At 45.6% G+C, this 27,203-nt stretch overlaps 1 protein-coding gene across 1 annotated transcript; it reads right to left on the bottom strand.

The window, feature by feature from the left end:
* Nucleotides 1–24,175: 24,175 nt before the first annotated feature.
* LOC109747561 (pectate lyase-like) lies at nt 24,176–25,661 on the bottom strand. Its single transcript, XM_020306599.2, has 2 exons — nt 24,741–25,661; nt 24,176–24,661 (listed from the first exon to the last, which is right to left on the bottom strand). The coding sequence occupies exons 1-2, from the start codon at nt 25,659–25,661 to the stop codon at nt 24,446–24,448; spliced, it is 1,137 nt and encodes a 378-aa protein (XP_020162188.1). The 3' UTR covers nt 24,176–24,445.
* Between the last annotated feature and the right edge of the window lie 1,542 nt (nt 25,662–27,203).

Raw genomic sequence — 27,203 nt, 5'->3', positions numbered from 1 at the left:
TGCCTTGCTGCCCCTACTGTCACTGGGAAAGGACACCGCAAGATTGAACCCAAAGCTAAGCACTTCTCCCATTGCAAGAAAGATCAATCTAGTAGGCCAAACCAAACTGATAATTCGAAGAGAATTGCAAAGATAACCAATCATACATAAAAGAATTCAGAAGATTCAAATATTGTTCATAGATAAACTTGATCATAAACCCACAATTCATCGTTCTCAACAAACACACCGCAAAAGAAGATTACATCGAATAGATCTCCACGAGAGAGGGGGAGAACATTGTATTGAGATCTAAAAAGAGAGAGGAAGCCATCTAGCTACTAACTATGGACCCGAAGGTCTGAGGTAAACTACTCACACTTCATCAGAGAGGCTATGGTGTTGATGTAGAAGCCCTCCGTGATGGATGCCCCCTCCGGCGGAGCTCCGGAACAGGCCCCAAGATGGGATCTTGTGGGTACAGAAGGTTGCGGCGGTGGAATTAGGTTTTTGGCTCCGTATCTAATCGTTTGGGGGTACGTAGGTATATATAGGAGGAAGGAGTACGTCGGTGGAGCAACATGGGGCCCACGAGGGTGGAGGGCGCGCCCAGGGGGTAGGAGCACCCCCTACCTCGTGGCTTCCTGCTTGATTTCTTGACGTAGGGTCGAAGTCCTCTGGATCATGTTCTTTCCGAAAATCACGTTCCCGAAGGTTTCATTCCATTTGGACTCCGTTTGATATTCTTTTTCTACGAAACTCTGAAATAGGCAAAAAACAACAATTCTGGGCTGGGCCTCCAGTTAGTAGGTTAGTCCCAAAAATAATATAAAAGTGGATAATAAATCCCAATAATGTCCAAAACAGATGATAATATAGCATGGAGCAATCAAAAATTATAGATATGTTGGAGACGTATCAAGCATCCCCAAGCTTAATTCCTGCTCATCCTCGAGTAGGTAAATGATAAAAACAGAATTTTTGATGCGGAGTGCTATTTGGCATAATTTCAATGTAATTCTTCTTAATTGTGGTATGAATATTCAGATCCGAAAGATTCAAGATAAAAGTTCATATTGACATAAAAATAATAATACTTCAAGCATACTAACTAAGCAATTATGTCCTCTCAAAATAACATGGCCAAAGAAAGTTCATCCCTACAAAATCATATAGTTTAGTCATGCTCCATTTTCGTCACACAAGAATTCTCTCATCATGCACAACCCCGATGTAAGCCAAGCAATTGTTTCATACTTTAGTAATCTCAAACTTTTTCAACCTTCACGCAATACATGAGCGTGAGCCATGGGCATAACACTATGGGTGGAATAGAATATGATGATGGGGGTTATGTGGAGAAGACAAAAAAGGAGAAAGTCTCACATCAATGAGGCTAATCAATGAGCTATGGAGATGCCCATCGATTTATGTTAATGCAAGGAGTAGGGATTGCTATGCAACGGATGCACTAGAGCTATAAATATATGAAAGCTCAACAAAAGAAACTAAGTGGGTGTGCATCCAACTTGCTTGCTCACGAAGACCTAGGGCACTTGAGGAGGCCCATTGTTGGAATATACAAGCCAAGTTCTATAATGAAAATTTCCCACCAGTATATGAAAATGACAAAACAAGAGACTCTCTATCATGAATATTATGGTGCTACTTTGAAGCACAAGTGTGGTAAAAGGATAGTAACATTGTCCCTTCTCTCTTTTTCTCTCATTTTTTTGGGCCTTCTCTTTTTTTATGGCCTTTCTCTCTCTTTTTTTATTCCTCACTTGGGACAATGCTCTAGAGAATGATGATCATCACACTTCTATTTATTTACAACTCAATGATTACAACTCGATACTAGAACAAAGTATGACTCTATATGAATGCCTCCGGAGGTGTACCGGGATATGCAATGAACCAAGAGTGACATGTATGAAAGAATTATGAACGGTGGCTTTGCCACAAATACTATGTCAACTACATGATCATGCAAAGCAATATGACAATGATGAACGTGTCATGATAAACGGAATGGTGGAAAGTTGCATGGCAATATATCTCGGAATGGCTATGGAAATGCCATAATAGGTAGGTATGGTGGCTGTTTTGAGGAAGATATAAGGAGGTTTATGTGTGAAAGAGCGTATCATATCACGGGGTTTGGACGCACCGGCGAAGTTTGCACCAACTCTCAATGTGAGAAAGGGCAATGCACGGTACCGAAGAGGCTAGCAATGGTGGAAAGGTGAGAGTGCGTATAATCCATGGACTCAACATTAGTCATAAAGAACTCACATACTTATTGCAAAAATCTACAAGTCATCAAAAACCAAGCACTACGTGCATGCTCCTAGGGGGATAGATTGGTAGGAAAAGACCATCGCTCGTCCCCGACCGCCACTCATAAGGAGGACAATCAAAGAACACCTCATGTTTCAAATTTGTTACATAACGTTTACCATACGTGCATGCTACGGGACTTGCAAACTTCAACACCAAGTATTTCTCAAATTCACAACTAATCAACTAGCACGACTTTGATATCACTACCTCCATGTCTTAAAACAATCATCAAGCATCAAACTTCTCTTAGTATTCAAAACACTCATAAGAAAGTTTTTACTAATCTTGAATACCTAGCATATTAGGATTTTTTAAGCAAATTACCATGCTATTTAAGAGTCTCAAAATAATCTAAGTGAAGCATGAGAGATCAATAGTTTCTATAAAACAAATCCACCACCGTGCTCTAAAAGATATAAGTGAAGTACTAGAGCAAAACTATATAACTCAAAAGATATAAGTGAAGCACATAGAGTATTCTAATAATTTCCGAATCATGTGTGTCTCTCTCAAAAGGTGTGTACAGAAAGGATGATTGTGGTAAACTAAAAAGCAAAGACTTAAATCATACAAGACGCTCCAAGCAAAACACATATCATGTGGTGAATAAAAATATAGCTCCAAGTAAAGTTACCGATGGAAGTAGACGAAAGAGGGGATGCCTTCCGGGGCATCCCCAAGCTTTGGCTTTTTGGTGTCCTTAGATTATCTTGGGGGTGCCATGGGCATCCCAAAGCTTAGGCTCTTGCCACTCCTTGTTCCATAATCCATCAAATCTTTCACCCAAAACTTGAAAACTTCACAACACAAAACTTAGCAGAAAATCTCGTGAGCTCCGTTAGCGAAAGAAAACAAAAGACCACTTCAAGGTACTGTAATGAAATCATTCTTTATTTATATTGGTGTTAAACCTACTGTATTCCAACTTCTCTATGGTTTATAAACTCTTTTACTAGCCATAGATTCATCAAAATAAGCAAACAACACACGAAAAACAGAATCTATCAAAAACAGAACAGTCTGTAGTAATCTGTAACTAACGCAAACTTCTGGAACTCCAAAAAATCAGCCAAAATAGGAAGACCTAGAAATTTTGTTTATTGATCAGCAGCAATTGGAATCAATATTTTATCACGTTCTGGTGATTTTTAACAATTGTTTTCGTGAACAGAAAGTTTCTGGATTTTTTTGCAAGATCAAATAACTAACATCCAAGAAGATCCTATAGGTTTAACTTGGCAGAAAAAATAATTAAAACATAAAAACACATCTAACCAGAGGCTAGATCAAATATTTATTCCTAAACAGAAGCAAAAAGCAAAAAACTAAAAATAAAATTAGGTTGCCTCCCAACAAGCGCTATCGTTTAACGCCCCTAGATAGGCATAAAAGCAAGGATAGATCTAGGTATTGCCATCTTTGGCTTTCAACCTTTTAGCGGAATCAAGCTCGAAACCGGGAGGTTCTTTACGTTTCCCTTCATATTCTGAAATTTTTAGATCTAAAGAATCCAACCGCTTATTGCAAAGTGTAATCAACATATTCATGCGGTGAATATTTCCGCTAATGTTCTTAAGAGGTTCAAGAGACTTCTGTAAAATCTTAGTTACTTCGCAAATTTTTTCAAAAACTTGAGTCTCTTCCTGGGTATGATGAGGCCCCTTTTGTTGAGGTAGTGTTACTATACCTTCTATAACTTCATGCGCAATATGGGGATCAATTTCAATAAAATTGCCTTTGGCAACGCAATCCAAGAGTTGTCTATGAGACATATTTAATCCAACATAAAAATTGCGAAGCAAAATTCTCAGGTTCACTTCAAAGGTACAATTATGATAAGACTCCATTATTCTCACCCAGGCATCTTTTAAGTTTTCTCCTTGTCTTTGTTTGAAGTGAAAGACTTCAAACTCAGGGGACAAAGGAATTGATAAGGGACTAGCCATAATGACAAGCAAACGGAAAAGAGGCAAACGGAAAAGAGAGTGTCACATCCCTAGTTCTAGTATGACCTAGACTAGCTAGTCATGTGTGCATCATGTTTAAATTTCATTTTAATTTGAAATGGGGATCTGTGAAACCCTCAGAATCATTTCTGGAAATGACCCAGATAAAAATTGCTCCAAAAGGTTCCAAGAAAATGTTCATGTTGCTCTCTGAAAATATTGGACAGAGATAAAATTCAAACCAATATTTTTAGGAGATCATAAATATTTATTTTGGGCATTTGGAATTAATGCAGTAATTATTTGCTCTGGATATATATTGTTATATATATATATATATAATATTGTCCAAAAATTATGCCATTTGTTGAGGAGTTCTGGAATAATACCACTAGCCCCTGCAAAAATTGGCATAAGAAAATAAAATGATATAGTATTCTACTAAATCAGAACAAATGTCAGAAAAATAGAAAAGAAAACAAAAAGGGAAAAGCTTACCTGTGCTCACCCGAGGCCTGGCCTGGCCCAGTAGCCCAGCCGGCCCACTGGCCCAGTGCCAGTCGTCGTTGTCCTCGCGCCAGTCGGACAGGCGTGTGGCCGACGCGCGCGCACCGCCGTGCCGCCACGCCACCAGCCTGCCTGCCCTCTCCCTGCCAGCGCGACGCGCTGGGCGACGTCGCGGGTGCCGTCCCGATCCGGTCGACCTCCTCGTTTTTCCCCTCGCTTTCTCCCTTGCTCTCTCTCACCGCGCCCGAACGCTGTCGTCGCCGCCACTCGCCATTGCCGCAGCCACCGTCTCCCCCTCGTCTCTCCGACACGCGCAGGAGCTCCGCCTCCTCGGTCTGAAGCTCTCCGCCGAGCCACGCAAGCCGGAGCGCCCCGTGGAGCCGTCGCCGTCGCCTTCTTCGCCTCCGGCCGCCGTGGATCCCCATCGCCGCTCCGTCGACTCCAGAGCTTCCCCCGAGCCGCTGAGCACGCCCGCCGAACCTCCGTGAGCTCTCCTCCATTTCCCCTCCGTTCCCGCGCTCGAATTTGCGCCGTAGCCGTGCTAGCCGACGTGCCCGCGAGCGCCTCGCCGCCGACCATGTCACCGTCGTGGCAAGGGCCACCACAGCTCGCCCCGAGCACCTCACCGTGCTCCTGGTGCCACGAGGGTGCCGCAGAGCCCCTCGGGTGGCCTCCCCGTGCACCGCAGCGTTGCGCCCGCCCTTGGCCGTACTCCGGCCGCCGCCTGAGCTCCGCTCCGGCCATCCCGCAACCTTCCGTCACCTCCCCTGGATGCGGACGAGCCCGGGCTACGCCCCGGTGCCCTCAGCTGCCGCCCCCGTGGCCTATATCGCGGACGCCGCCGCGTCCAGAGGTCGCCGGCGACGACCTCTCCGGCCTGCCATGTGGGCCCGACCTGTCAGGTGATTAGCTTAAGGCTAATCACCCTCTAATCTACCCCCACTGACGCTGACAGTGGGCCCCGGTGCCCCTAATCTTTTATTTAGGCTTAAACTAACCCATGTCTCACTGACCAGTGGGCTCCGCCAGTCAGATTTGGCCCTGGCCAGCCGTTGACCTGCTGACGCAGCGATGACGTCATGCTGACGCAATTATTTACTTTCTGGATTTAAATTAAATCAGGAAATTCCAGAAAATTAGTAAAACTTCTAAAATTCATAGAAATTCAACCGTAGCTCAGATTTAAATAATTTATATATGAAAAATTATCAGAAAAATGCAATCTATCCATCTGTACTAGTTTCATGCATGACAAACCAACTTATACCTACTGTATAAGTGATAACATATAAATGGCACATATAAGGACTTAAATTAGAGTTGCATTTGAACCCTTGGTTCAAATGGATCTCTTCCAAGTTGAATGCGAAATGCATTGGCTCAAAATACATCACATATTCATGCCATATTCATGCATCATATTGCTGCATATGATTGTGTTTTTGACTGTCGACACCGTTTCCTCTCGATAGGTCCTGCTCCGGAGAGTGTTCCAGAGTACCTGTCTGAGAAGCAGTGCCACCCTGTTGATCTACCAGGCAAGCAAACCCCCTTGTTCATTCCGATACAAACCTACTCTCTCGCTCCTGCTCTCTTTTACTGCATTAGGACAACAACGATTCAACTGCTACTTTATGCTGCGGTAGTTGAACCCATTCCTCTGCATGACCTGTCATTGCCACAGTAAATAGTTGAAACCCACTAGCATGTGTAGGAGTTGTTTGAGCCATGTTGTGTTCCTACCATGCCTTGCCTGCTATTGCTTAGAGTTGTGTCAGGTCTGATTCATTGGGAATGAATTGGAGTGTTACGGTATGTTCTGGTGCTGAGAGTTAAGCGTGTGAACACGATTTGGTAAAGGTAGCGGTGAGAGGCCATGTAGGAGTACATGGTGGGTTGTCTCATTGGAACCGTCCTTAAGCACTGAGTTCTGTGTATGTCGTCCAATGACTAGCTACTACCACACATTGGGTTCCGGTAACTCGACCCCTCTCGACTTATTAACCAACTTGATCTCTGTCCAGGAGTTGCAATTAGTTTCTGGTGTTTGTAGGTAGTGTTAGTAGTCTACCAAGTGGCACCCGGCCAGGTGGGCTTGGGACAGACTAGGCACAAGTGGCACGGTGTACCAAGCGTAGATCCATCCGGCGAGGTGGGCTTGGGAACCCTGCGCACATCGTTTGGGGCCGTGAGCAACACCCCGGCCGGATCTCCTTGCGGATGGAACCCGAATAGGCGATAAACCTGGACTAGAGTCTTGTGTGGTTAGTCAGGTCGTGGCCGACACCCTCGCCAGGCTTCCGCTTGAAGGTTGCCGAGGTACACGACGTGTACATGGCGGTAAGTGGCGAGAGCGTGTGTGACGCAGTACACCCCTGCAGGGTTATCATGATCTATTCGAATAGCCGTGTCCTCGGTTATGGACTTCTTGGATGCTTACGTGGTACATAGACAACTTGAAGTGGATACTCTAAAATGCTCAAGATAAGTGTGAGTGCTACGGATGGCTTCTCGTAGTGAGACGGGAATGAATCCATAGTGGTGTATTGAGGTGGTGATTAGTGGACTCGTGTGCGCCTTCTTACCTCAAAGAAGCTTCTCGTAGTCCTAGAACAGGATAGCCACTGAGTCAAAGCTGGCTTGCTGCAACTAAACCCCACACTACCTTCTTGATACAAATGCATGTATGATAGGATCTGATGTAAGTCTTGCTGAGTACCTTTGTACTCATGTTGCTTTATTTATGTTTTGCAGCGGAGACTTCGGTCTTACTAGTAGCTCCGCTTGGACTTCGACGAGTAGCTTGTACCTCAGCTACGATCTTGCACCCTTGGGAGGGTCTTGTAGATAGTCAGGCTTCTCAGCCTTTTTCTTTTGTAGTTGTCTGTACTCAGACATGTAATGCTTCCGTTGCTTGTATGCTCTGAATGATGGGTCATGTGACCCCTATTTGTACTTAATGCTATGTGGCTCTTCTGGGCCGTTTATCTATATGAGTTCGCGTTATGTTGTGATGCCATGTTGTACAGCACATACTTGCATGTTATGCGTACGTGTAACGTGTATTGCTATGTGTGGGATCCGACAATCTAGTTGTTTATCCTTGGCAGCCTCTCTTATGGGGAAATGTAGTCTAGTGCCTCCTTGAGCCATAGTAGTCCGCTACAGCCCGGTTCACTGGAGTCCTGCTAGCCCAGCACTACTGCTCTGGACACTTGACTGGCCGGCATGTGTTTCACATAGTTCCTGTGTCTGTCCCTTCGGGGAAATGTCACGCGGTGACATCCGGAGTCCTGCCTAGCCTGCTACAGCCCGGGTTCCGGAGTCCTGTTAGCCCAGTGCTACAGCCCGGATTCACACGCTGCTGACCGACACGTTCGATGTTGATTCATGTATGCCTGTCCCCATACGTTAGTGCCGCTTTGGGTTCACGACTAGCCATGTCGGCCCGGGTTCTCTGTCATATGGATGCTAGCGATGTTGTCATATACGTGAGCCAAAAGGCGCAAACGGTCCCGGGCCATGGTAAGGCGACACCCGTGGGAGTACCGTGCGTGAGGCCGCAAAGTGATATGAGGTGTTACAGGCTAGATCGGTGTGACTTAGAATCGGGGTCCCGACAGAGAGGGCGAATAAAATGGCAAGGGTGAAGTGGGGGAGAGGAAAACTAGAGGCAAATGGCAAATAATGTAATGCGGGAGATAAGGGTTTGTGATAGATACTTGGTATGTTGACTTTTGCGTAGACCTCCCCGGCAACGGCGCCAGAAATTCTTCTTGCTACCTCTTGAGCACTGCGTTGGTTTTCCCTTGAAGAGGAAAGGGTGATGCAGCAAAGTAGTGTAAGTATTTCCCTCAGTTTTTGAGAACCAAGGTATCAATCCAGTAGGAGGCTACGCGCGAGTCCCTCGCACCTACACAAAACAAATAAATCCTTGCAACCAACGCGATAAGGGGTTGTCAATCCCTACACGGTCACTTACGAGAGTGAGATCTGATAGATATGATAGGATAATATTTTTGGTATTTTTATGATAAAGATGCAAAGTAAAATAAAAGCAAAGTAAAAAGCAACGGATATAACTAAGTGTTGGAAGATTAATATGATGAAGATAGACCCGGGGGCCATAGGTTTCACTAGTGGCTTCTCTCAAGAGCATAAGTATTTTATGGTGGGTGAACAAATTACTGTTGAGCAATTGACATAATTGAGCATAGTTATGAGAATATCTAGGTATGATCATGTATATAGGCATCACGTCCGAGACAAGTAGACCGACTCCTGCCTGCATCTACTACTATTACTCCACACATCGACCGCTATCCAGCATGCATCTAGAGTATTAAGTTCATAAGAACAGAGTAACGTCTTAAGCAAGATGACATGATGTAGAGCGATAAATTCATGAAATATGATAAAAACCCCATCTTGTTATCCTCGATGGCAACAATACAATACGTGCCTTGCTGCCCCTACTGTCACTGGGAAAAGACACCGCAAGATTGAACCCAAAGCTAAGCACTTCTCCCATTGCAAGAAAGATCAATCTAGTAGGCCAAACCAAACTGATAATTCGAAGAGACTTGCAAAGATAACCAATCATACATAAAAGAATTCAGAAGATTCAAATATTGTTCATAGATAAACTTGATCATAAACCCACAATTCATCAGTCTCAACAAACACACTGCAAAAGAAGATTACATCGAATAGATCTCCATGAGAGAGGGGGAGAACATTGTATTGAGATCCAAAAAGAGAGAGGAAGCCATCTAGCTACTAACTATGGACCCGAAGGTCTGAGGTAAATTACTCACACTTCATCGGAGAGGCTATGGTGTTGATGTAGAAGCCCTCCGTGATGGATGCCCCCTCCGGCGGAGCTCCGGAACAGGCCCCAAGATGGGATCTCGTGGGTACAGAAGGTTGCGGCGGTGTGATTAGGTTTTTGGCTCCGTATCTGATCGTTTGGGGTACGTAGGTATATATAGGAGGAAGGAGTACGTCAGTGGAGCAACGTGGGGCCCAAGAGGATGGAGGGCGCGCCCAGGGGGGTAGGCGCGCCCCCTACCTCGTGGCTTCCTGCTTGATTTCTTGACGTACGGTCCAAGTCCTCTGGATCATGTTCGTTCCGAAAATCACGTTCCCGAAGGTTTCATTCCGTTTGGACTCCGTTTGATATTCTTTTTCTGCGAAACTCTGAAATGGGCAAAAAACAGCAATTCTGGGTTGGGCCTCCGGTTAGTAGGTTAGTCCCAAAAATAATATAAAAGTGGATAATAAAGCCCAATAATGTCCAAAACAGAAGATAATATAGCATGGAGCAATCAAAAATTATAGATACGTTGCAGACGTAGCATCGCTATGTGATAACCCACAGGTATAGGGGATCAATTGTAGCCTCTTTCGATAAGTAAGAGTGTCGAACCCAACGAGGACCTAAAGGTAGAACAAATATTCCCTCAAGTTCTATCGACCGCCGATACAACTCTAAGCAAGCTTAACGTTCGCTTTACCTAGAACAAGTATAAAACTAGAAGTACTTTGGAGGTGTTGTTGGATAGGTTTGCAAGATAATAAAGAGCGCATAAATAAAAAGTTGGGGCTGTTTAGATAAAGAAGCAATAAAGTTAGTATAGCGAGTGTGGAAAAGTGGTGGTAGGAGTTGCGAAATCGTCTCTAAGCAATTGACTACTTTACTAGACCGATAACAAGTTTTATGTGGGAGAGGCCACTGCTAGCATGTCATCCCTGACTTGGAATTCTATGCACTTATGATTGGAACTATTAGCAAGCATCCGCAACTACTAACTTTCATTAAGGTAAAACCCAACCATAGCATTAAGATATATTGGTCCCCCTTCAATCCCGTATGCACCAATTTCTATGCTAGGTTGAAGCTTCTGTCACTCTTGCCCTCCAATACATAGTCTTATCAACATACATCTGACCTATGGTGTGATCCACGCGCGCGCTCATATGATGGGCACCAAAGGACAGCAACATAACCACAAGCAAATTAAACCAATCATAGCAATTCACCAATTACCGATAGGACAATGAAAATCTACTCAGACATCATAGGATGGCAACACATCATTGGATAATAATATGAAGCATAAAGCACCATGTTCAAGTAGAGGGTACAGCAGGTTGCGGGAGAGTGGACCGCTATAGATAGATGGGGGAAGGTGATGAAGATGTTGGTGGAGATGACGGAGGTGTTGGTGTAGATCGCGGTGATGATGATGGCCCCGGTGGCGTTCCGGCGCCACCGGAAGCGAGGGGGAGAGAGCCCCCCTCCTTCTCCTTCTTCCTTGGCCTTCTCCCTAGCTGGGAGAAGGGTTTCCCCTCTGGTCCATGGCCTCCATGGCATGGGAGGGGCGAGAGCCCCTCCGAGATTGGATATGTCTCTCTGTCTCTCTCTGTTTCTGCGTTCTGGATTCTGCCCTTTCACTGTTTCTTTTATAACCGGAGATCCGTAACTCCGATTGGATTGAAACCTTCGCCAAGATTTTTTTCCGAAAAATAGCTTTCTTGCGGACAAAGAAGAGTAGCAACCGCCTTACGGGGTGCCCACGAGGGTCAGGGGCGTGCCTGCCCCCCTGGGCGCGCCCCCCTGCCTCGTGGCCCCCTCGGGCACCATCTCGCGTTGATTCTTCTTCCCAAATATCATGAATATTCCAAAAATATTCTCCGTCCGTTTTTATCACGTTTGGACTCCGTTTTATATGGGTTTTCTGCGAAACATAAAACATGCAACAAACAGGAACTGGCACTGGGCACTGGATCAATATGTTAGTCCCAAAAATAGTATAAAAAGTTGCCAAAATTATATGAAAGTTGTATAATATTGGCATGGAACAATAAAAAATTATAGATATGATGGAGACGTATCAGCATCCCCAAGCTTAATTCCTGCTCGTCCTTGAGTAGGTAAATGATAAAAAAGATAATTTTTGATGTGGAATGCTACCTAGCATAATCTTGATCACATAATCCAATCATGGCATGAATATTAAGACACGAGTGATTCAAAGGAATAGTCTATCATTTGACATTAAGACAATAATACTTCAAGCATACTAATAAAGCAATCATGTCTTTTCAAAATAACGTGGCCAAAGAAATTTATCCCTACAAAATCATATAGTCTGGCTATGCTCCATCTTCACCACACAAAATATTCAAATCATGCACAACCCCGATGACAAGCCGAGCAATTGGTTCATACTTTTTAACGCGCTTCAGCCTTTTCAACCCTCACGCAATACATGAGCGTGAGCCATGGACATAGCACTATAGGTGAAATAGAAGATGATGGTGGAGGTTGTGTGGAGAAGACAAAAAAGGAGAAAGTCTCACATCGACGCGGCTAATCAACGGGCTATGGAGATGCCCATCAATTGATGTCAATGTGAGGAGTAGGGATTGCCATGCAACGGATGCACTAGAGCTATAAGTATATGAAAGCTCAAACTGGAACTAAGTGGGTGTGCATCCAACTTGCTTGCTCATGAAGACCTAGGGCATTTGAGGAAGCCCATCATTGGAATATACAAGCCAAGTTCTATAATAAAAATTCCCACTAGTATATGAAAGTGATAACTCAAGAGACTCTCTATATGAAGAACATGGTGCTACTTTGAAGCACAAGTGTGGTAAAAGGATAGTAACATTGCCCCCCTTTTTGGGGGGGGGGGCAATTCTCTAATAATAATGATCATCACACTTTTATTTACTTACAACTCAATATTACAACTCGATACTTGAACAAAGATATGACTCTATATGAATGCCTCCGGCAGTGTACCGGGATGTGCAATGATCTAGTGTAGCAATGACATCAAAAAACGGACATGCCATGAAAACATCATGCTAGCTATCTTACGATCATGCAAAGCAATATGACAATAAATGCTCAAGTCATGTATATGATGATGATGGAAGTTGCATGGCAATATATCTCGGAATGGCTATGGAAATGCCATAATAGGTAGGTATGGTGGTTGTTTTGAGGAAGATATAAGGAGGTTTATGAGTGATAGAGCGTATCGTATCACGGGGTTTGGATGCACCGGCGAAGTTTGCACCAACTCTTAAGGTGAGAAAGGGCAATGCACGGTACCGAAGAGGCTAGCAATGATGGAAGGGTGAGAGTGCGTATAATCCATGGACTCAACATTAGTCATAAAGAACTCACATACTTATTGCAAAAGTTTATTAGCCCTCGAAGAAAAGTACTACTACGCATGCCCCTAGGGGGATAGATTGGTAGGAAAAGACCATCGCTCGTCCTCGACCGCCACTCATAAGGAAGACAATCAATAAATACTTCATGCTCCAACTTCGTTACATAACGGTTCACCATACGTGCATGCTACGGGAATCACAAACTTCAACACAAGTATTTCTACAATCCAAAACTACCCACTAGCATGACTCTAATATCACCATCTTTATATCGCAAAACTATTGCAAGGAATCAAACATATCATATTCAGCGATCTACAAGTTTTATGTAGGATTTTATGACTAACCATGTGAATGACCAATTCCTGTCATCTCTCTAAATATATATAAGTGAAGCAAGAGAGTTTAATTCTTTCTACAAAATATATGCCCACACTCTAACAAGTATAAGTGAAGCAAAAGAGTATTCTACAAATGGCGGTTTTCTATCTGAAAAGAAACAGGCAATCCAAACTTCAAATGATACAAGTGAAGCACAAGAAGCATTCTATAAAGCCATACTCAAAAGATATAAGTGAAGTGGAATGAGCATTCTATAAATCAACCATGGACTATCTCATACCAGCATGGTGCATAAAGGAAAAGTGAAAACTAAATGCAAAAGACGCTCCAAGATTTACATATCGCATGAACGAAACGAATCTGAAAACATACCGATATTTGTTGAAGAAAGATGGGATGCCTTCCGGGGCATCCCCAAGCTTAGACGCTTGAGTCTCCTTGAATATTTACTTGGGGTGCCTTGGGCATCCCCAAGCTTGAGCTCTTGCCTCTCCTCCTTCTCCTCGCATCGAGACCTCCTCGATTTTCGAACACTTTATCCACACAAAACTCAAAAGAAAACTCGGTAAGATCCGTTAGTATAATAAAGCAAATTACTACTCTAAGTACTGTTGCAAACCAATTCATATTTTGTTTTTGCATTGTAGCTACTGTAATATAACTTTTCCATGGCTTAATCCACTGATATAAATCGATAGTTTCATCAAAACAAGCAAACTATGCATCAAAAACAGAATCTGTTTTAAACATGCAGTCTGTAATAATCTGAACGTTCACCATACTTCTGGTACTCCAAAAATTCTGCCAAATTAGGAAAATAAATAATTTGTATAGAAAGACAGTGCAAAAAGTTTCACAACCATTTGACGTTCCAGTAAAAAATGTAAAATCGCGCACTACAGCCAAAGTTTCTGTCCTGCACCGCACAAACCAACAAGTAGTCTAAAACATCCTAAAGGCAAACCTCGGCACATTATTTTTATTTTTAAAATTTATAAGAGCACACAACAGAAATAAACGACTCTCTAAAACTTCCGGGTTGTCTCCCTGGCAGCGCTTTCTTTAAAGCCATTAAGCTAGGCATATAGTGCTCAAGTAATGGATCCACCCGGATTCTAAGGTATATCAAAGCCAATTTTAATTAACAATGATTTGTAATTTAGTAGTGAGCACAAAGTAACATATATCATATAATGACGAAGTCTAACTCTCTTCCTATGCATCGGCATGTCATAGAAGAACAATTCATGCACATATAGTAAAGGCCAATGCATAGTATAAACAGTTTTTTGCAATTTTATCGTGTTGTAAACATAGAGAGGTGGAGATGTAGTTCCTCTCTCATAATAATTGCGAGTAGGAGCAGAAAGCACATGCATATTACATTCATCAAAATCATCATGTGCAACGGTAAAATGCAACCCATCAACATAATCCTTGATAAGAGCAAACTTCTCCGATATAGTGTAGTTTGGAGAATTCAAATAGATAATAGGACTATTATGTGTGGGTGCAATAGCAAAAATTTCATGTTTAACATAAGGAACTATAGCAAGTTCATCTCCATAAGCATCATTCATATTGGCATCATGGCCACAAGCATAGCAAGCATCAAGTTCATCAAAAAGGGGTATTTCAAAAGAATGAATGGGACCATAACAATCATCATAGCATTCATCCTTCGGTAAGCACAAAGGGAAATTAAATAATATATGAGTTGAAGAGTTACTCTCATTAGAAGGTGAGCACGGGTGATCAATCCGCTCTTCCTCCTTTTGTTCTTCGCTCTCCTCCTCATCTTTTTCATCCAATGAGCTCCCAATGTCATTAATTTCTTCTTCCATAGACTCCTGCAAAATATTAGTCTCTTCTTGGACAGCAGAGGAGTCCTCAATATATGGTTTAACATAGGCATTAGAAGCATAATTATCATAACAATACTCAAGTATGGCAAAATTTTCAGATTTGTAAAGAGTAGCATCATACTTTTCAATCAAAGAAGCAATTTCATAAGCACCCTTAAAAGCAACAAATTCTTCAATTTGTTGAACATCATAGTAATTATAAACACCCTTAGCATACGAAGATACGATTCCATTATCACTAAACTCACATTGGTAGGGAAGGTGTTTCTTAGGGTTTTCAGAACAACAAGTAACATCATATATTTCACATAAATTCCAAGCATAGCATTGCAAACAATGAATTTGATCCAGTAAAAGTTTCCCTTTTTGCGATAAGCGGTGTCGCACATAACAAGCATGCTCATCTAAAGATTTTCCCTCAACTAAGCTAGTTGGGGTTTCAGCACGAGCACAAAGGGATCGAAGATGATCCAAGTAAAAAGCTTCAGGAGTGTGATAGATTTTGAGTGGTTCTTCAACCATTGGTTCAGTAGGTACAACTAATTTTTTGGGTATTTTGTGTTTCCTACCCATAACTAAATATAGAAAACAACTAAGAACAGCAAATAAAAATTAAAGCAAACAAGCACACACGAGAATATTAACCCCACGCTATAACTCCCCGGCAACGGCGCCAGAAAAAGGTCTTGATACCCCACAAGTATAGGGGATCAATTGTAGCCTCTTTCGATAAGTAAGAGTGTCGAACCCAACGAGGAGCTAAACGTAGAACAAATATCCCCTCAAGTTCTATCGACCGCCGATACAACTCTATGCAAGCTTAACGTTCGCTTTACCTAGAACAAGTATAAAACTAGAAGTACTTTGGGGGTGTTGTTGGATAGGTTTGCAAGATAATAAAGAGCGCGTAAATAAAAAGTTGGGGCTGTTTAGATAAAGAAGCAATAAAGTTGGTATAGCGAGTGTGGAAAAGTGGTGGTAGGAGTTGTGAAATTGTCCCTAAGCAATTGACTACTTTACTAGACCGATAGCAAGTTTTATGTTGGAGAGGCCACTGCTAGCATGTCATCCCTGGCTTGGAATTCTATGCACTTATGATTGGAACTATTAGGAAGCATCCGCAACTACTAAAGTTCATTAAGGTAAAACCCAACCATAGCATTAAGATATATTGGCCCCCCTCTCTGTTGGAAAAGGCAGTGCCTAGGAGGCGCTTAGGCACGCCTAGGCGCTAGGCAATGGCCAAACGCCTCGCCTAGGGCATAAATGGAGGTCTAGGCAGGGCAAGCAAGGAATTGCCTACGCAAGCAAGAAATCATGCCACATATTGCACTGATGTGCCAAATGGATTATATTCCAATGGCAGTAGACGGTAATTAACTTATTTATATGCCCTAAACTAATATCAACACCCATATATTAATCACAAATACAGTACGGGTGAAAACTATATTACCGCCTAGGCCACGCCTAGGGCGCTTAGGCACCGCCTAGGCACTAGGCGAAGGCCAACCGCCTCGCTTACGCCTACTGCTTTTTCCAACCTTGGCCCCCCTTCAATCCCGTATGCATCAATTTCTATGCTAGGTTGAAGCTTCTGTCACTCTTGCCCTCCAATACATAGTCTTATCAACATACAACTAACCCTATGGTGCGATCCACGCGCGCGCTCATATGATGGGAACCAAAGGACAGCTACATAACCACAAGCAAATTAAACCAATCATAGCAATTCACCAATTACCGATAGGACAACGAAAATCTACTCAGACATCATAGGATGGCAACACATCATTGGATAATAATATGAAGCATAAAGCACCATGTTCAAGTAGAGGGTACAATGGGTTGCGGGAGAGTGGACCGCTATAGATAAATGGGGGAAGGTGATGAAGATGTTGGTGGAGATGACGGTGGTGTTGGTGTATATCGCGGTGATGATGATGGCCCCGGCGGCGTTCCGGCGCCACCGGAAGCGAGGGGGAGAGAGCCCCCCTCCTTCTCCTTCTTCCTTGGCCTTCTCCCTAGGTGGGAGAAGGGTTTCCCCTCTGGTCCATGGCCTCCATGGCATGGGAGGGGCGAGAGCCCCTCCGAGATTGGATCTGTCTCTCTGTCTCTCTCTGTTTCTGCGTTCTGGATTCTGCCCTTTCACCATTTCTTTTATAACCGAAGATCTGTAACTCCGATTGGATTGAAACCTTCGCCAAGATTTATTTTTCCGAAAATTAGCTTTCTTGCGGCCAAAGAAGAGTAGCAACCGTGTCACGCCCAATATGCGATACTATCCTAAAGAGACTCGAAGGTCCCACCAAGGATAGAACCGCATATTGACACGCTTTTGCAAGGTGGATATCATTACATCAACATTACATAATAGATGGGGATACATACAAGGCATACACATGCCGCAATAATACATCAATACATCATACATAAGATCAACATCCGACTACGGATGAAACACAAACAGAAGCTCAAACAACATCCACCCTGCTAGCCCAGGCTGCCGACCTGGAACCTATCCCCTGATCGAAGAAGAAGCAGAAGAAGAAGTCCAAAACAAGCAACATCGCTCTCGCGTCATGATCATCGCAAACCGGTACCTGCAACTGGTGTTGTAGTAAACTGTGAGCCACGAGGACTCAGCAATCCCATTACCATGGGTATCAAGACTAGCAAAGCTTTAATGGGTAAGGAAGGGGTAAAGTGGTGAGGTTGCAGCAGCGGCTAAGCAAGTATGGTGGCTAACTTACGCAAATAAGAGCGAGAAGAGAAGCAACGGAACGGTCGTGAAACTAGCAATGATCAAGAAGTGATCCTGAACTCCTACTTACGTCAAACATAACCCAGAAACCGTGTTCACTTCCCGGACTCCGCCGAGAAGAGACCATCACGGCTACACACGCGGTTGATGCGTTTTAGTTAAGTCAAGTGTCAAGTGTCAAGTTCTCTACAACCGGATATTAACAAATTCCCATCTGCCACATAACCGCGGGAACGGCTCTCGAAAGTTTATACCCTGCAGGGGTGTCCCAACTTAGCCCATTATAAGCTCTCACGGTCAACGAAGGATATTCCTTCTCCCGGGAAGACCCGATCAGTCTCGGAATCCCAGTTACAAGACATTTCAACGATGGTAAAACAAAACCAGCAAAGCCGCCCGGATGTGCCGACAAATCCCGATAGGAGCTGCACATATCTCGTTCTCAGGGCACACCGGATGAGGCAGACGTCGGGTTGGCATAGACCCTGGTTGCCCAGGGGGCGTCGGACATCGCTCGGTTTGGACCAGCACTTGGAGAAGCACTGGCCCGGGGGGGTAAAATGAAGATGACCCTCGAGAGCGCGACTCCCAAGGGAAAAAGGTTAGGTGAGGCAAATGTAAAACCAAGGTTGGGCCTTGCTGGAAGAGTTTTATTCAAAGCGAACTGTCAAGGGGGTCCCATAAATCACCCAACCGCGTAAGGGACGCAAAATCAAGGAGCATAACACCGGTATGACGGAAACTAGGGCGGCAAGAGTGGAACAAAACACCAGGCATAAGGCCGAGCCTTCCACCCTTTACCAAGTATATAGATGCATTAATTAAATAAAAGATATTGTGATATCCCAACATAAACATAATCCAACATGGAGCAATCTTCATCTTCACCGGCAACTAGCAACGCTATAAGAGGGGCTGAGCAAAGCGGTAACATAGCCAAACAATGGTTTGCTAGGAAGGGTGACAAAGGTTAGAGGTTCATGGCAATTTGGGAGGCTTGAGGAGCAAGTGATAGGTAGCGCAGCATAGCGATAAAACGAAGCAACTGGCATAGCAATGATAGTAATGAGATCCAAGGTGACGGTCATCTTACCTGAAATCCCGCTAGGAAGAAGAACGAGTCCATGAAGAAGATGAAGCCACGAAGACGAACGAATCCTCACGATCACAACGACACGGGAACTATCGAGAAGAAGCACACAACAAGGTAAACACACCACACATGAACAAGACATGATGCTCAATCAAGTATGATGCATGACAAGGCTACATGAAGCTACTCATGGCAAGAGATGATGCATACCAGAACAACACAACAAAGCAAGTTTAAATGAGGCCGGAAACAACATATGACCGTTCCGGTAAGTCCTCATATGCAAATTTCGAAATTGGTCCAGATCTGAATAAGCCTTATGTTCAAGTTATTAAACAGCAAGTTAATATGCACCAAAATGATCTACACGAAATTCTAGTCAAGTTACATATAAAGTTCATTAGATTCGGAGCTACGACCTAGAAGATGTGAGCAAAACAAGTTAAACATGGCATTGATGCAAAATGCATACAAACGTCAAGAAAACACACTCGAAACAAGGATGCAACAAGGTAATATGAAACTACATGCAATTCTAAGCAAGTTTCATATAGAGCATGCCCAAAACGGAGCAACGGTGCAACACATACACTCCAAACAAGATATAACAACAATCTGTCCAAAACAGCAACTAGGCATCTTGCAAGCATCAAAACAGCACAAATCACTAGACATGGCAGAAATAACATCAGGTTGCAAAGTTTAGAGCTATGAAACAACATGCTAGAGGAACATATCATAGTAAACAAAGGCATGGCATGAATCTAATAATGGCATAGAACAAAAGTCCCTTACTGATCACGAGCCAAAAAGGCACAGAAGATATGATGGCACCCATGTAAACATAGCAAGTAATATGACAGATTCAGACTTAGTGAAAATAACAGGACATGGCAAAAACAACGATAAGTAGGCATGTTGGTGAGCTTGAACCACTCACCACAGAGCAAAACATGGCATGGCAAGGTAACCAACAGTAAGATGGCATGAATATTAAGCTAAACATGGCAATAGCATAGTCATAGGGTGCGTGTATCACTAGTAACAACCATGGCAAAATTGATTAACATGTGAACAATCTGCCAGGAACATTTTATAGCAAACGTAGAGCAAGATTACAACAATCTACAGCAAGCTATAAATGCAAACAAGGGCATGGATAGATAGAGAATAACATCAACAACAAAACATCCTTAGTGAACATCTCCAGATCATGCACAGAATGACTTGTAGCAGCAGGTTTATATGGCAACAAAATATAACAGACTCAGACTTGGCAGAAATCACTAAGTCATAGAAATCAGCAACATCATGGAGGCTACTTTGCATGCTTCTGCTAGTAACCACATAGATCAAAAAAATAAAAGACAAACACCACTGTAAATATGGCATGATGTAGACCAAAACACATGTAGACATCTAGCTCATAGGATGCACACACAAACTGCAATGAAAAAGACAAATCACCAAGTTCTGATAACAGACAGCAGTTAACATCACATAGCAGTCTTGCAACGATGATTAGGGCATCAAGATGAGCTCAAACAAACATGGCAGAATGTAATGAAATGTAGATCATCTCTCAATGAATATTTCAACATATTACACGCACTAAACGGAGCAGTATGCATGCAGTTATGATGCAGAGAACATGGCAACATATTGCAAAATTTTACAGACTTAGAGAAATTAGAGGGGGAGGGAAAGTCAACCTCTCTGTCAGATCCAGATCGGGACGGAGGGAGTTCGACGGAGGGGATCGGGGCTGCACCGGAGGAAGGAGAGGCCGGCGAGGGGGGCGGTCGGGGCCGGCCGGAGTCGGGGCCGCACCGGCGGAGGGTGGCGCGGGGACACGGCGGCGGGGCAGCGGGCGGAGCACGGGATGCTCCGGCGAGCTCGAGCTCGGGCTCGGGCTCCCATGGAGGCGCGGCAGGACGGCGGCGGGGTCGCCTCGGGCGATGGAGGCGGAAGCGGAGGGCGGCGGCGCGGGAGCCAGGCGCGGCGATCGCGGGCGGCGGCGGCGGCTCGGGCCCGCGCGGGCCCCGGATGGGCTTCGCGGGCCGCGGCGGCGGGGAGGAGAGAGAGAGGAGGCGCGGGGACACGTGGAGGGCGCCGGTTGGAGGAGAGCGGCGGCGGGGTGACGTGGCGGGAGCTGATTGGCCGGAGCGAGGTGTCCGGCGGACATGTCCGGCGGCGGCGATTTCGTCCGGTGGCGCAGAGGAGTGGGGTTAGGGTTTGGACTGTACGAAATTTCGGAGGAAAGCACATATATATAGGTAGAGGGAGCTAGGAGTGTCCAAACGAGGTGCGGTTTTCGCCCACACGATCGTGATTGAACGACCGAGAGCATGGAGGGGTTTTTGCTGGGCTAGTAGGCTGTGGTCAAGGGGTGTTGGGCTGCAAAGAGAGAGAGGGGGTTTCGGGCTACGCGGTTAACCGTTGGGGCATCAACCGACCTCCAAATGGAACGAAATTTGACGGGCGGTCTGTCGGTGCTATACCAAGGCCACTCGGCAAATACCGACCCATTCCGAGAACGTTTTTCTCCCGCTCACGAAACAAGGACTGAGAGGGGCGACGGACGCGATGCGAGAGTGTCCGAGCTTAGAACGGACAACGGAGAGAACCGGGAGAACCCGAACGGATGCAAGTTTTGAAAAACATGCAGATGATGACATGGCAAAATGCAACACGCAAGCAAATGACATGGCAACGACAGCGAATAACTGGGTGACACATGGCGCATCGAATCCGGGGCGTTACAAACCGCCTTACGGGGTGCCCATGAGGGTCAGGGGCGCGCCCCCTGCCTCGTGGTCCCCTCGGGCACCGTCTCGCGTTGATTCTTCTTCCCAAATATCACGAATATTCCAAAAATATTCTCCGTCCTTTTTTATCACGTTTGGACTCCGTTTGACATGGGTTTTCTGCGAAACATAAAACATACAACAAACCGGAACTGGCACTGGGCACTGGATCAATATGTTAGTCCCAAAAATCGTATAAAAAGTTGCCAAAAGTATATGAAAGTTGTATATTGGCATGGAACAATCAAAAGTTATAGATACGACAGAGACGTATCACTGTGCTGCATCATCCTTCCTCTTTGGGGAAATACCGACGTAGTCCTAGCTGACATCATTATCTTGCATGACCTTGACCATGCAATCATTGGTGCGCTTCAAAAGGGCGTAGATGCTTGGAGCAATGTCTTACAGTGTATATGGAGTAGGGTCATTGATGTTGATGTGGCTGGCTGTGAACATATGAATAATCAAAGTGTTTGGAGCAAACCTTCTCTCTTGTTTGTACATGCAGATGCATTGCAAGTGCGTTGCGTTCCTCGCCGTGGTTTTTTCCGCTTCACCTGCTAAAATAGGCGGCACATAGATAGACAGAGAGATCATGGAGGCTCTAGGGAGCTTGGGCAAGTTCTGGCTTTACAGAAAGTAAACAAATTCTGCATCTTGTTGTGGTTACAATCAACAAATGTTCTCACTCACTGGGTAATCTCTTCATCTGCCTTTCAAAACAAAACAAAAATGCTTCATCCGCCCCACAAAAGAGAAAAAAATCTGCTATGTTGTGCAAAATCTAGTGTAAAGACGTAGAACAATTGCCGCACCCTGCATAATCTAGTCAAAACCAACCAAACCATGCCACTTAATAAACCCCTTTCCTGGAAATGGATGCATGCCTGCTATCACCATGTCATTAAACACCCTAGGGATACCCACCGGACAACAAGGGCCTGGATTGCGCCTTGTCATTGATCTGTGGGGCTTGCGCCATGTCACTGATCCATGGCAGCACAACCTCCTTGTTCTCTCCACCATGCCTTCTTCCAAAACCATCTCTATATATACTAGCAACAGTCATCCATCCGCGTGCGGGGTGCGCGTGCGACTTAGGACTTCGGACTTGGGCGGCGGTGGCGGAGAGGAGAGGAGACTACCACGGAGGACGCTGCCAAGTTCCAGCGTCATGGCCGATTTGGTTGCAAATGTGGGCTAACTGAACCCAGTTTCAGGCTCGTTCTTACCAGTTACACTAGAAAGATTTAGACTAGCTTGTATGATGCCATGCTTTCCCAGATGTGTCCCCAGAAGCAAAACACCATAGTTACACTAGAAAGATTTATACTAGCTTGTATGATGCCATGCTTTCCCACTTGTTCTTCGTATATCACAGTCGGCTAAACTCATGTCCTAAGTTACTAGTTCCACTAGACAGATTTGGACTGTGTCGGCGGGGGAGGAGAGGACAGAGGGAGTAGGGTTGGGCGGCAGCGGCCATCACATGGGCGGCAGCGGCCATCACAGATCGACGTGAGGCCATCGGCGGCCATCTTCCCATCGACGGGAAAGACCAAATCGACTGTAGGCTACAACAGAATTAAAAAGGCGTTCTCAGGGGGTTCCCCATTCATCTGTTCTTCGCTTCGATGATGAGAGGAGGAGGGGACCCCGGTGCTTCGTGTCGGGTTTGTAGATAGGGCCAGGACTAGGTTGTTCGACGACATTGTTTTGTTGGTGGTGACGGCGCGACGGGGAATAAAGGCTGCCATGGCTCGAACCCGACCTCAAAGAGACGACAACGACATCCTTGCTAGGGACCTTTTCACCTTCAGGCTCCGTCTTCATCGATGTGGTGCGCGCTCCAGTACCACCGGTGAGGGGCGTGGCCTTGGTCGGTAGGCAGCGCGTGGAGGGACCGGTGAGGGTCGGTAGGCAGCATACGTCTTCATAGCGAGGCTCCGCAAGGATCCGGTCAGCTACGAGAGTGGGGCGACACAACGTCCGGTGAAAATCATGCCAACTGTGGTCATGGCGGATGATGGCGGCGTCTCTGATGCCGTTTTTCCTTCTCGAGGCATCATTGCTGCAGGTCGTGTCACCATGCTCGGGATGATCCAGGGGAAACCGTAGACCAGGGCATTCCGGATCGGACGACGATGGTGCTTTCGGTTTTGTTCTCCCTCTTGAGGGAACAATTTTGGAGCATGAGCTAGCTGGAGGGGGTAAGAGGAGGAGCAGTGTTACATCTACCGCAAGGCCGATGGCGGCTCTCAGCAGCGTGGCGCGGCGTGTCGGCGCGTGGATGGGCGCGCGTAGGATGGTCACGCTATGTGGGTTGATCCATGTATTTATTTTGTTTGGTCTGCTGAATAATATATAAAATGGTTGTATCATTGCTCAGGTCCGGCGTAATCCTTCTTAAAAAAAAAGCAAGAAAATAAACCCAACTTCGGCCTGACAGAGGAGGAATTAATAACAAATCAAGTATAACCTACTTTTCAAAAGACTATATAGGCTCTACTGGTGCAATGGAAAAATAAAAGAATCCGACGTGGTGGCCGTTTATTCTACGTGGCTATATATCTAGTAGTCTTGAGCGAGCCGACGTTTGCTCTTCAGCACAGAGAACCCTTGCTGCACGAGAGAGCGCCTGCGGAGGCCGTCATCGGCGCCACGAAAGAGGCGGGCTTGGCAAAACTGGGGGCTTTAATCTCAGGCCCGGATCTGCCGGACGCCGTGAAGAACGCGCCGTTGAACATCAGGTCGCCGTCGGATACCCAGTTCCACTTCTGCCACTCGCTCTTCGGCGGGTCGCCGTCGCGCTTCGTCACCTGCAGAAATGGCAGAGTTCATACGGTCAGCTTCATCATCAGGACGAGGCCACGACGCCATGAAACACAGGAGCAGCACCTCTTTCTTCTTGCCGGCACAGAACCTGTTGCCTTGGCTAAGTATGGTCGGCGATGCACTGCCACCGATGGCGTATTTCCCCCAGTTTACGTAATCGTTGTTGACGACATGGAACACCCCAAACCGGCACCTCGGCATCCTCTGCACGAGGCCCGGCCCGAAGCGATTGAAGGCGACGGTGACCCGCATGGCCCTGTCGTCCTCGTAGGCGTCGTTGTGGCCGAGGAGCATGGCCTTGTTGTGGTTGGTCAGGAGGCAGTTGGAGACGGTCACGCCGGTCGACGCCGCGATCACGTCGACGAGCCCGTCGGCGCAGTCCTCCAGCGTGCAGTGGTCAACCCATACGTCCCTCGCGCCGAAGAGGCTGACGCCGTCGCCGTCCGACAGCTGGCTCTTCTTCTTCGCCGACTTGGGCGCTGGCCTGCAGCCGCGTATGGTGATGCCGTGGATGATCACGTTGCTCCGGTTGCGCACCGTGAAGCACGCGCCGCCCTCGCCGACGACGACGCTGGCGCCGCGGCCGTCCACCGTCTTGTCCGAGCTCACGACGAGCTCCCGCTTGGGGCGGATCGTCATGTTGCAGGCGAAGATGATCCAGAGGGGCTCATCCTGGACGAGGCCGTAGCGGAGCGTGCCGGGGGCGGGGTTGGCCGGGTCCTCGTCGCCGGGGTCCGTCACGACGTATGTCCTGCCGCCCTTGCCGCCGATGGCGTTGCGGCCGAACCCGATTGCGCAGTCGGCGAGCCGCTGCCGGTTGTCGGCCCAGCAAGGGTCGCACCGCCAGCAGTCGTCGACCGGGTTGCCGGTGCCGCAGCCGGGTTGTCGGCGCGCTGATATGTTACCGGAGGCATTGACCGGCAATGGCGAAGAGTAGGAAATGGATAAAATGGATGTGAAAAATAAGAAGAGGAGAATGGCCATTGTTCCTGATACAGATATCTTGTGACGATTTGAACAGATAGAAGATCAGTACCTGCACAGTACGTGATGCTATACAGATCGATCTACTCTGGATGCACAAGGCCGCCGAATAATAATAGAGTAAGCGAAACAGCTAATATATATGGCAATAGATCATGGACATCTCCATTTTAGGAACTAGCTGATAACTTGTAAAGCTTTTCCTATTTTCTGCAGGATGTGTTTTGTCTTGTCAATAACACTGATTGATTGATTTTAAAGGACGCAAATTAGGTATATATGGATTCCCTTGTTGGTTCTAATATACGGTATTATGACACAAATGGATATTAAATTATTACACAAATGGAAGAAGAGGAATTGAGGGAGTGAGTTTTTTTTTCCAATGCCGGAAATGATCAGTTACAAATCACAGTAAGCGGGAGGTAGTACATCATATCTTTCCTCCCAACCTCCCACACGTTTGTGATGTTCATCCGTTCTTTTCACTAGATGGCCCATTGCGCTGAATGGTCCAAGGTCTCGATTTAAACCAAGAGTTATTTGCATATCACAACCTTTTTATACTTGCAACTTTAGATGGTATTAGTTACGTTGTCCTATCACAATGCACATATTCATAAACTGCCCCCTCGCGCGGCGGATATGGCTCAGACTTGGCTTCACTCCTAGCGTCAGCGATCTTTGGGATTGCCACATACCCGCCAACACTGATTTCAGAATCTGGAACTCAGTGTTGCTCATCATTCTATGGAAGATATGGGATTCCATAAATGCCATGACCTTCAAGCAGCAGAACCACCACATCATCACCACCCTAAAGAACATCCTACAAGACCTTATGCTTTGGACTCACATGATGAAGAAGCCAGAAGAAAAACAGGCCGCCTCCTCGTGGCGTTCTTAACTGTCCTCACGCTTACACGTGCTTATGTAATTCACCTTTTTGTAATCAGTCGAACGATGGATTACAAAACTTGAGAAATATATTCAGGTGGGGAGCTCCCCCCCCCCCCCCCCCCCCCCCGGTTGATTTTTCAAAACAACGTACATTCTACAATTTGACAGCATGAATGTAAATATATACTATATGGATGGGCCATAATTTTACAAGATAACACATAGCAAGAGGTAACATATTACATGTGAATAAAAATGCGTATTTATTATTTAATTGGAAACAAAAAAAAGTGCAATTATGAGAAGAAGAGAGGAAGAGGCCTAGAGACAGTCGACGGTGAGACGGGATAACAACGCACAAGGGTTCGAGAGCAGATGAGGAGAGAGAAGCGAAGGGGAAGTGGAGGGGCGCGGTGGTGGTCGAGAACATGGGAGGAGGAGAGACGGAAATGGGAGGCAGATGGGTGGCTCGAGGGGATTGGTCGTTATGGTCTTCACCGCTTTGAGCTCGCATATAACAACGCAGAGGTCGAGAAGTTTTTTGTTTAACTACTTGTACATCGGATCCAGCAGCGAGTCCAAACTGTTAATGACACTAATATTACAAAGTTAGAGTAAAACACAATTAATTAAACGATCATC

The sequence above is a fragment of the Aegilops tauschii genome, chromosome 6 (genome assembly GCF_002575655.3).
Source record: "Aegilops tauschii subsp. strangulata cultivar AL8/78 chromosome 6, Aet v6.0, whole genome shotgun sequence".
NCBI classification, from domain to species: Eukaryota; Viridiplantae; Streptophyta; class Magnoliopsida; order Poales; family Poaceae; genus Aegilops; species Aegilops tauschii.
The sequence above is the reverse complement of the archived record's forward strand: the minus strand, read 5'-3'. Positions and strand labels throughout refer to the sequence as shown.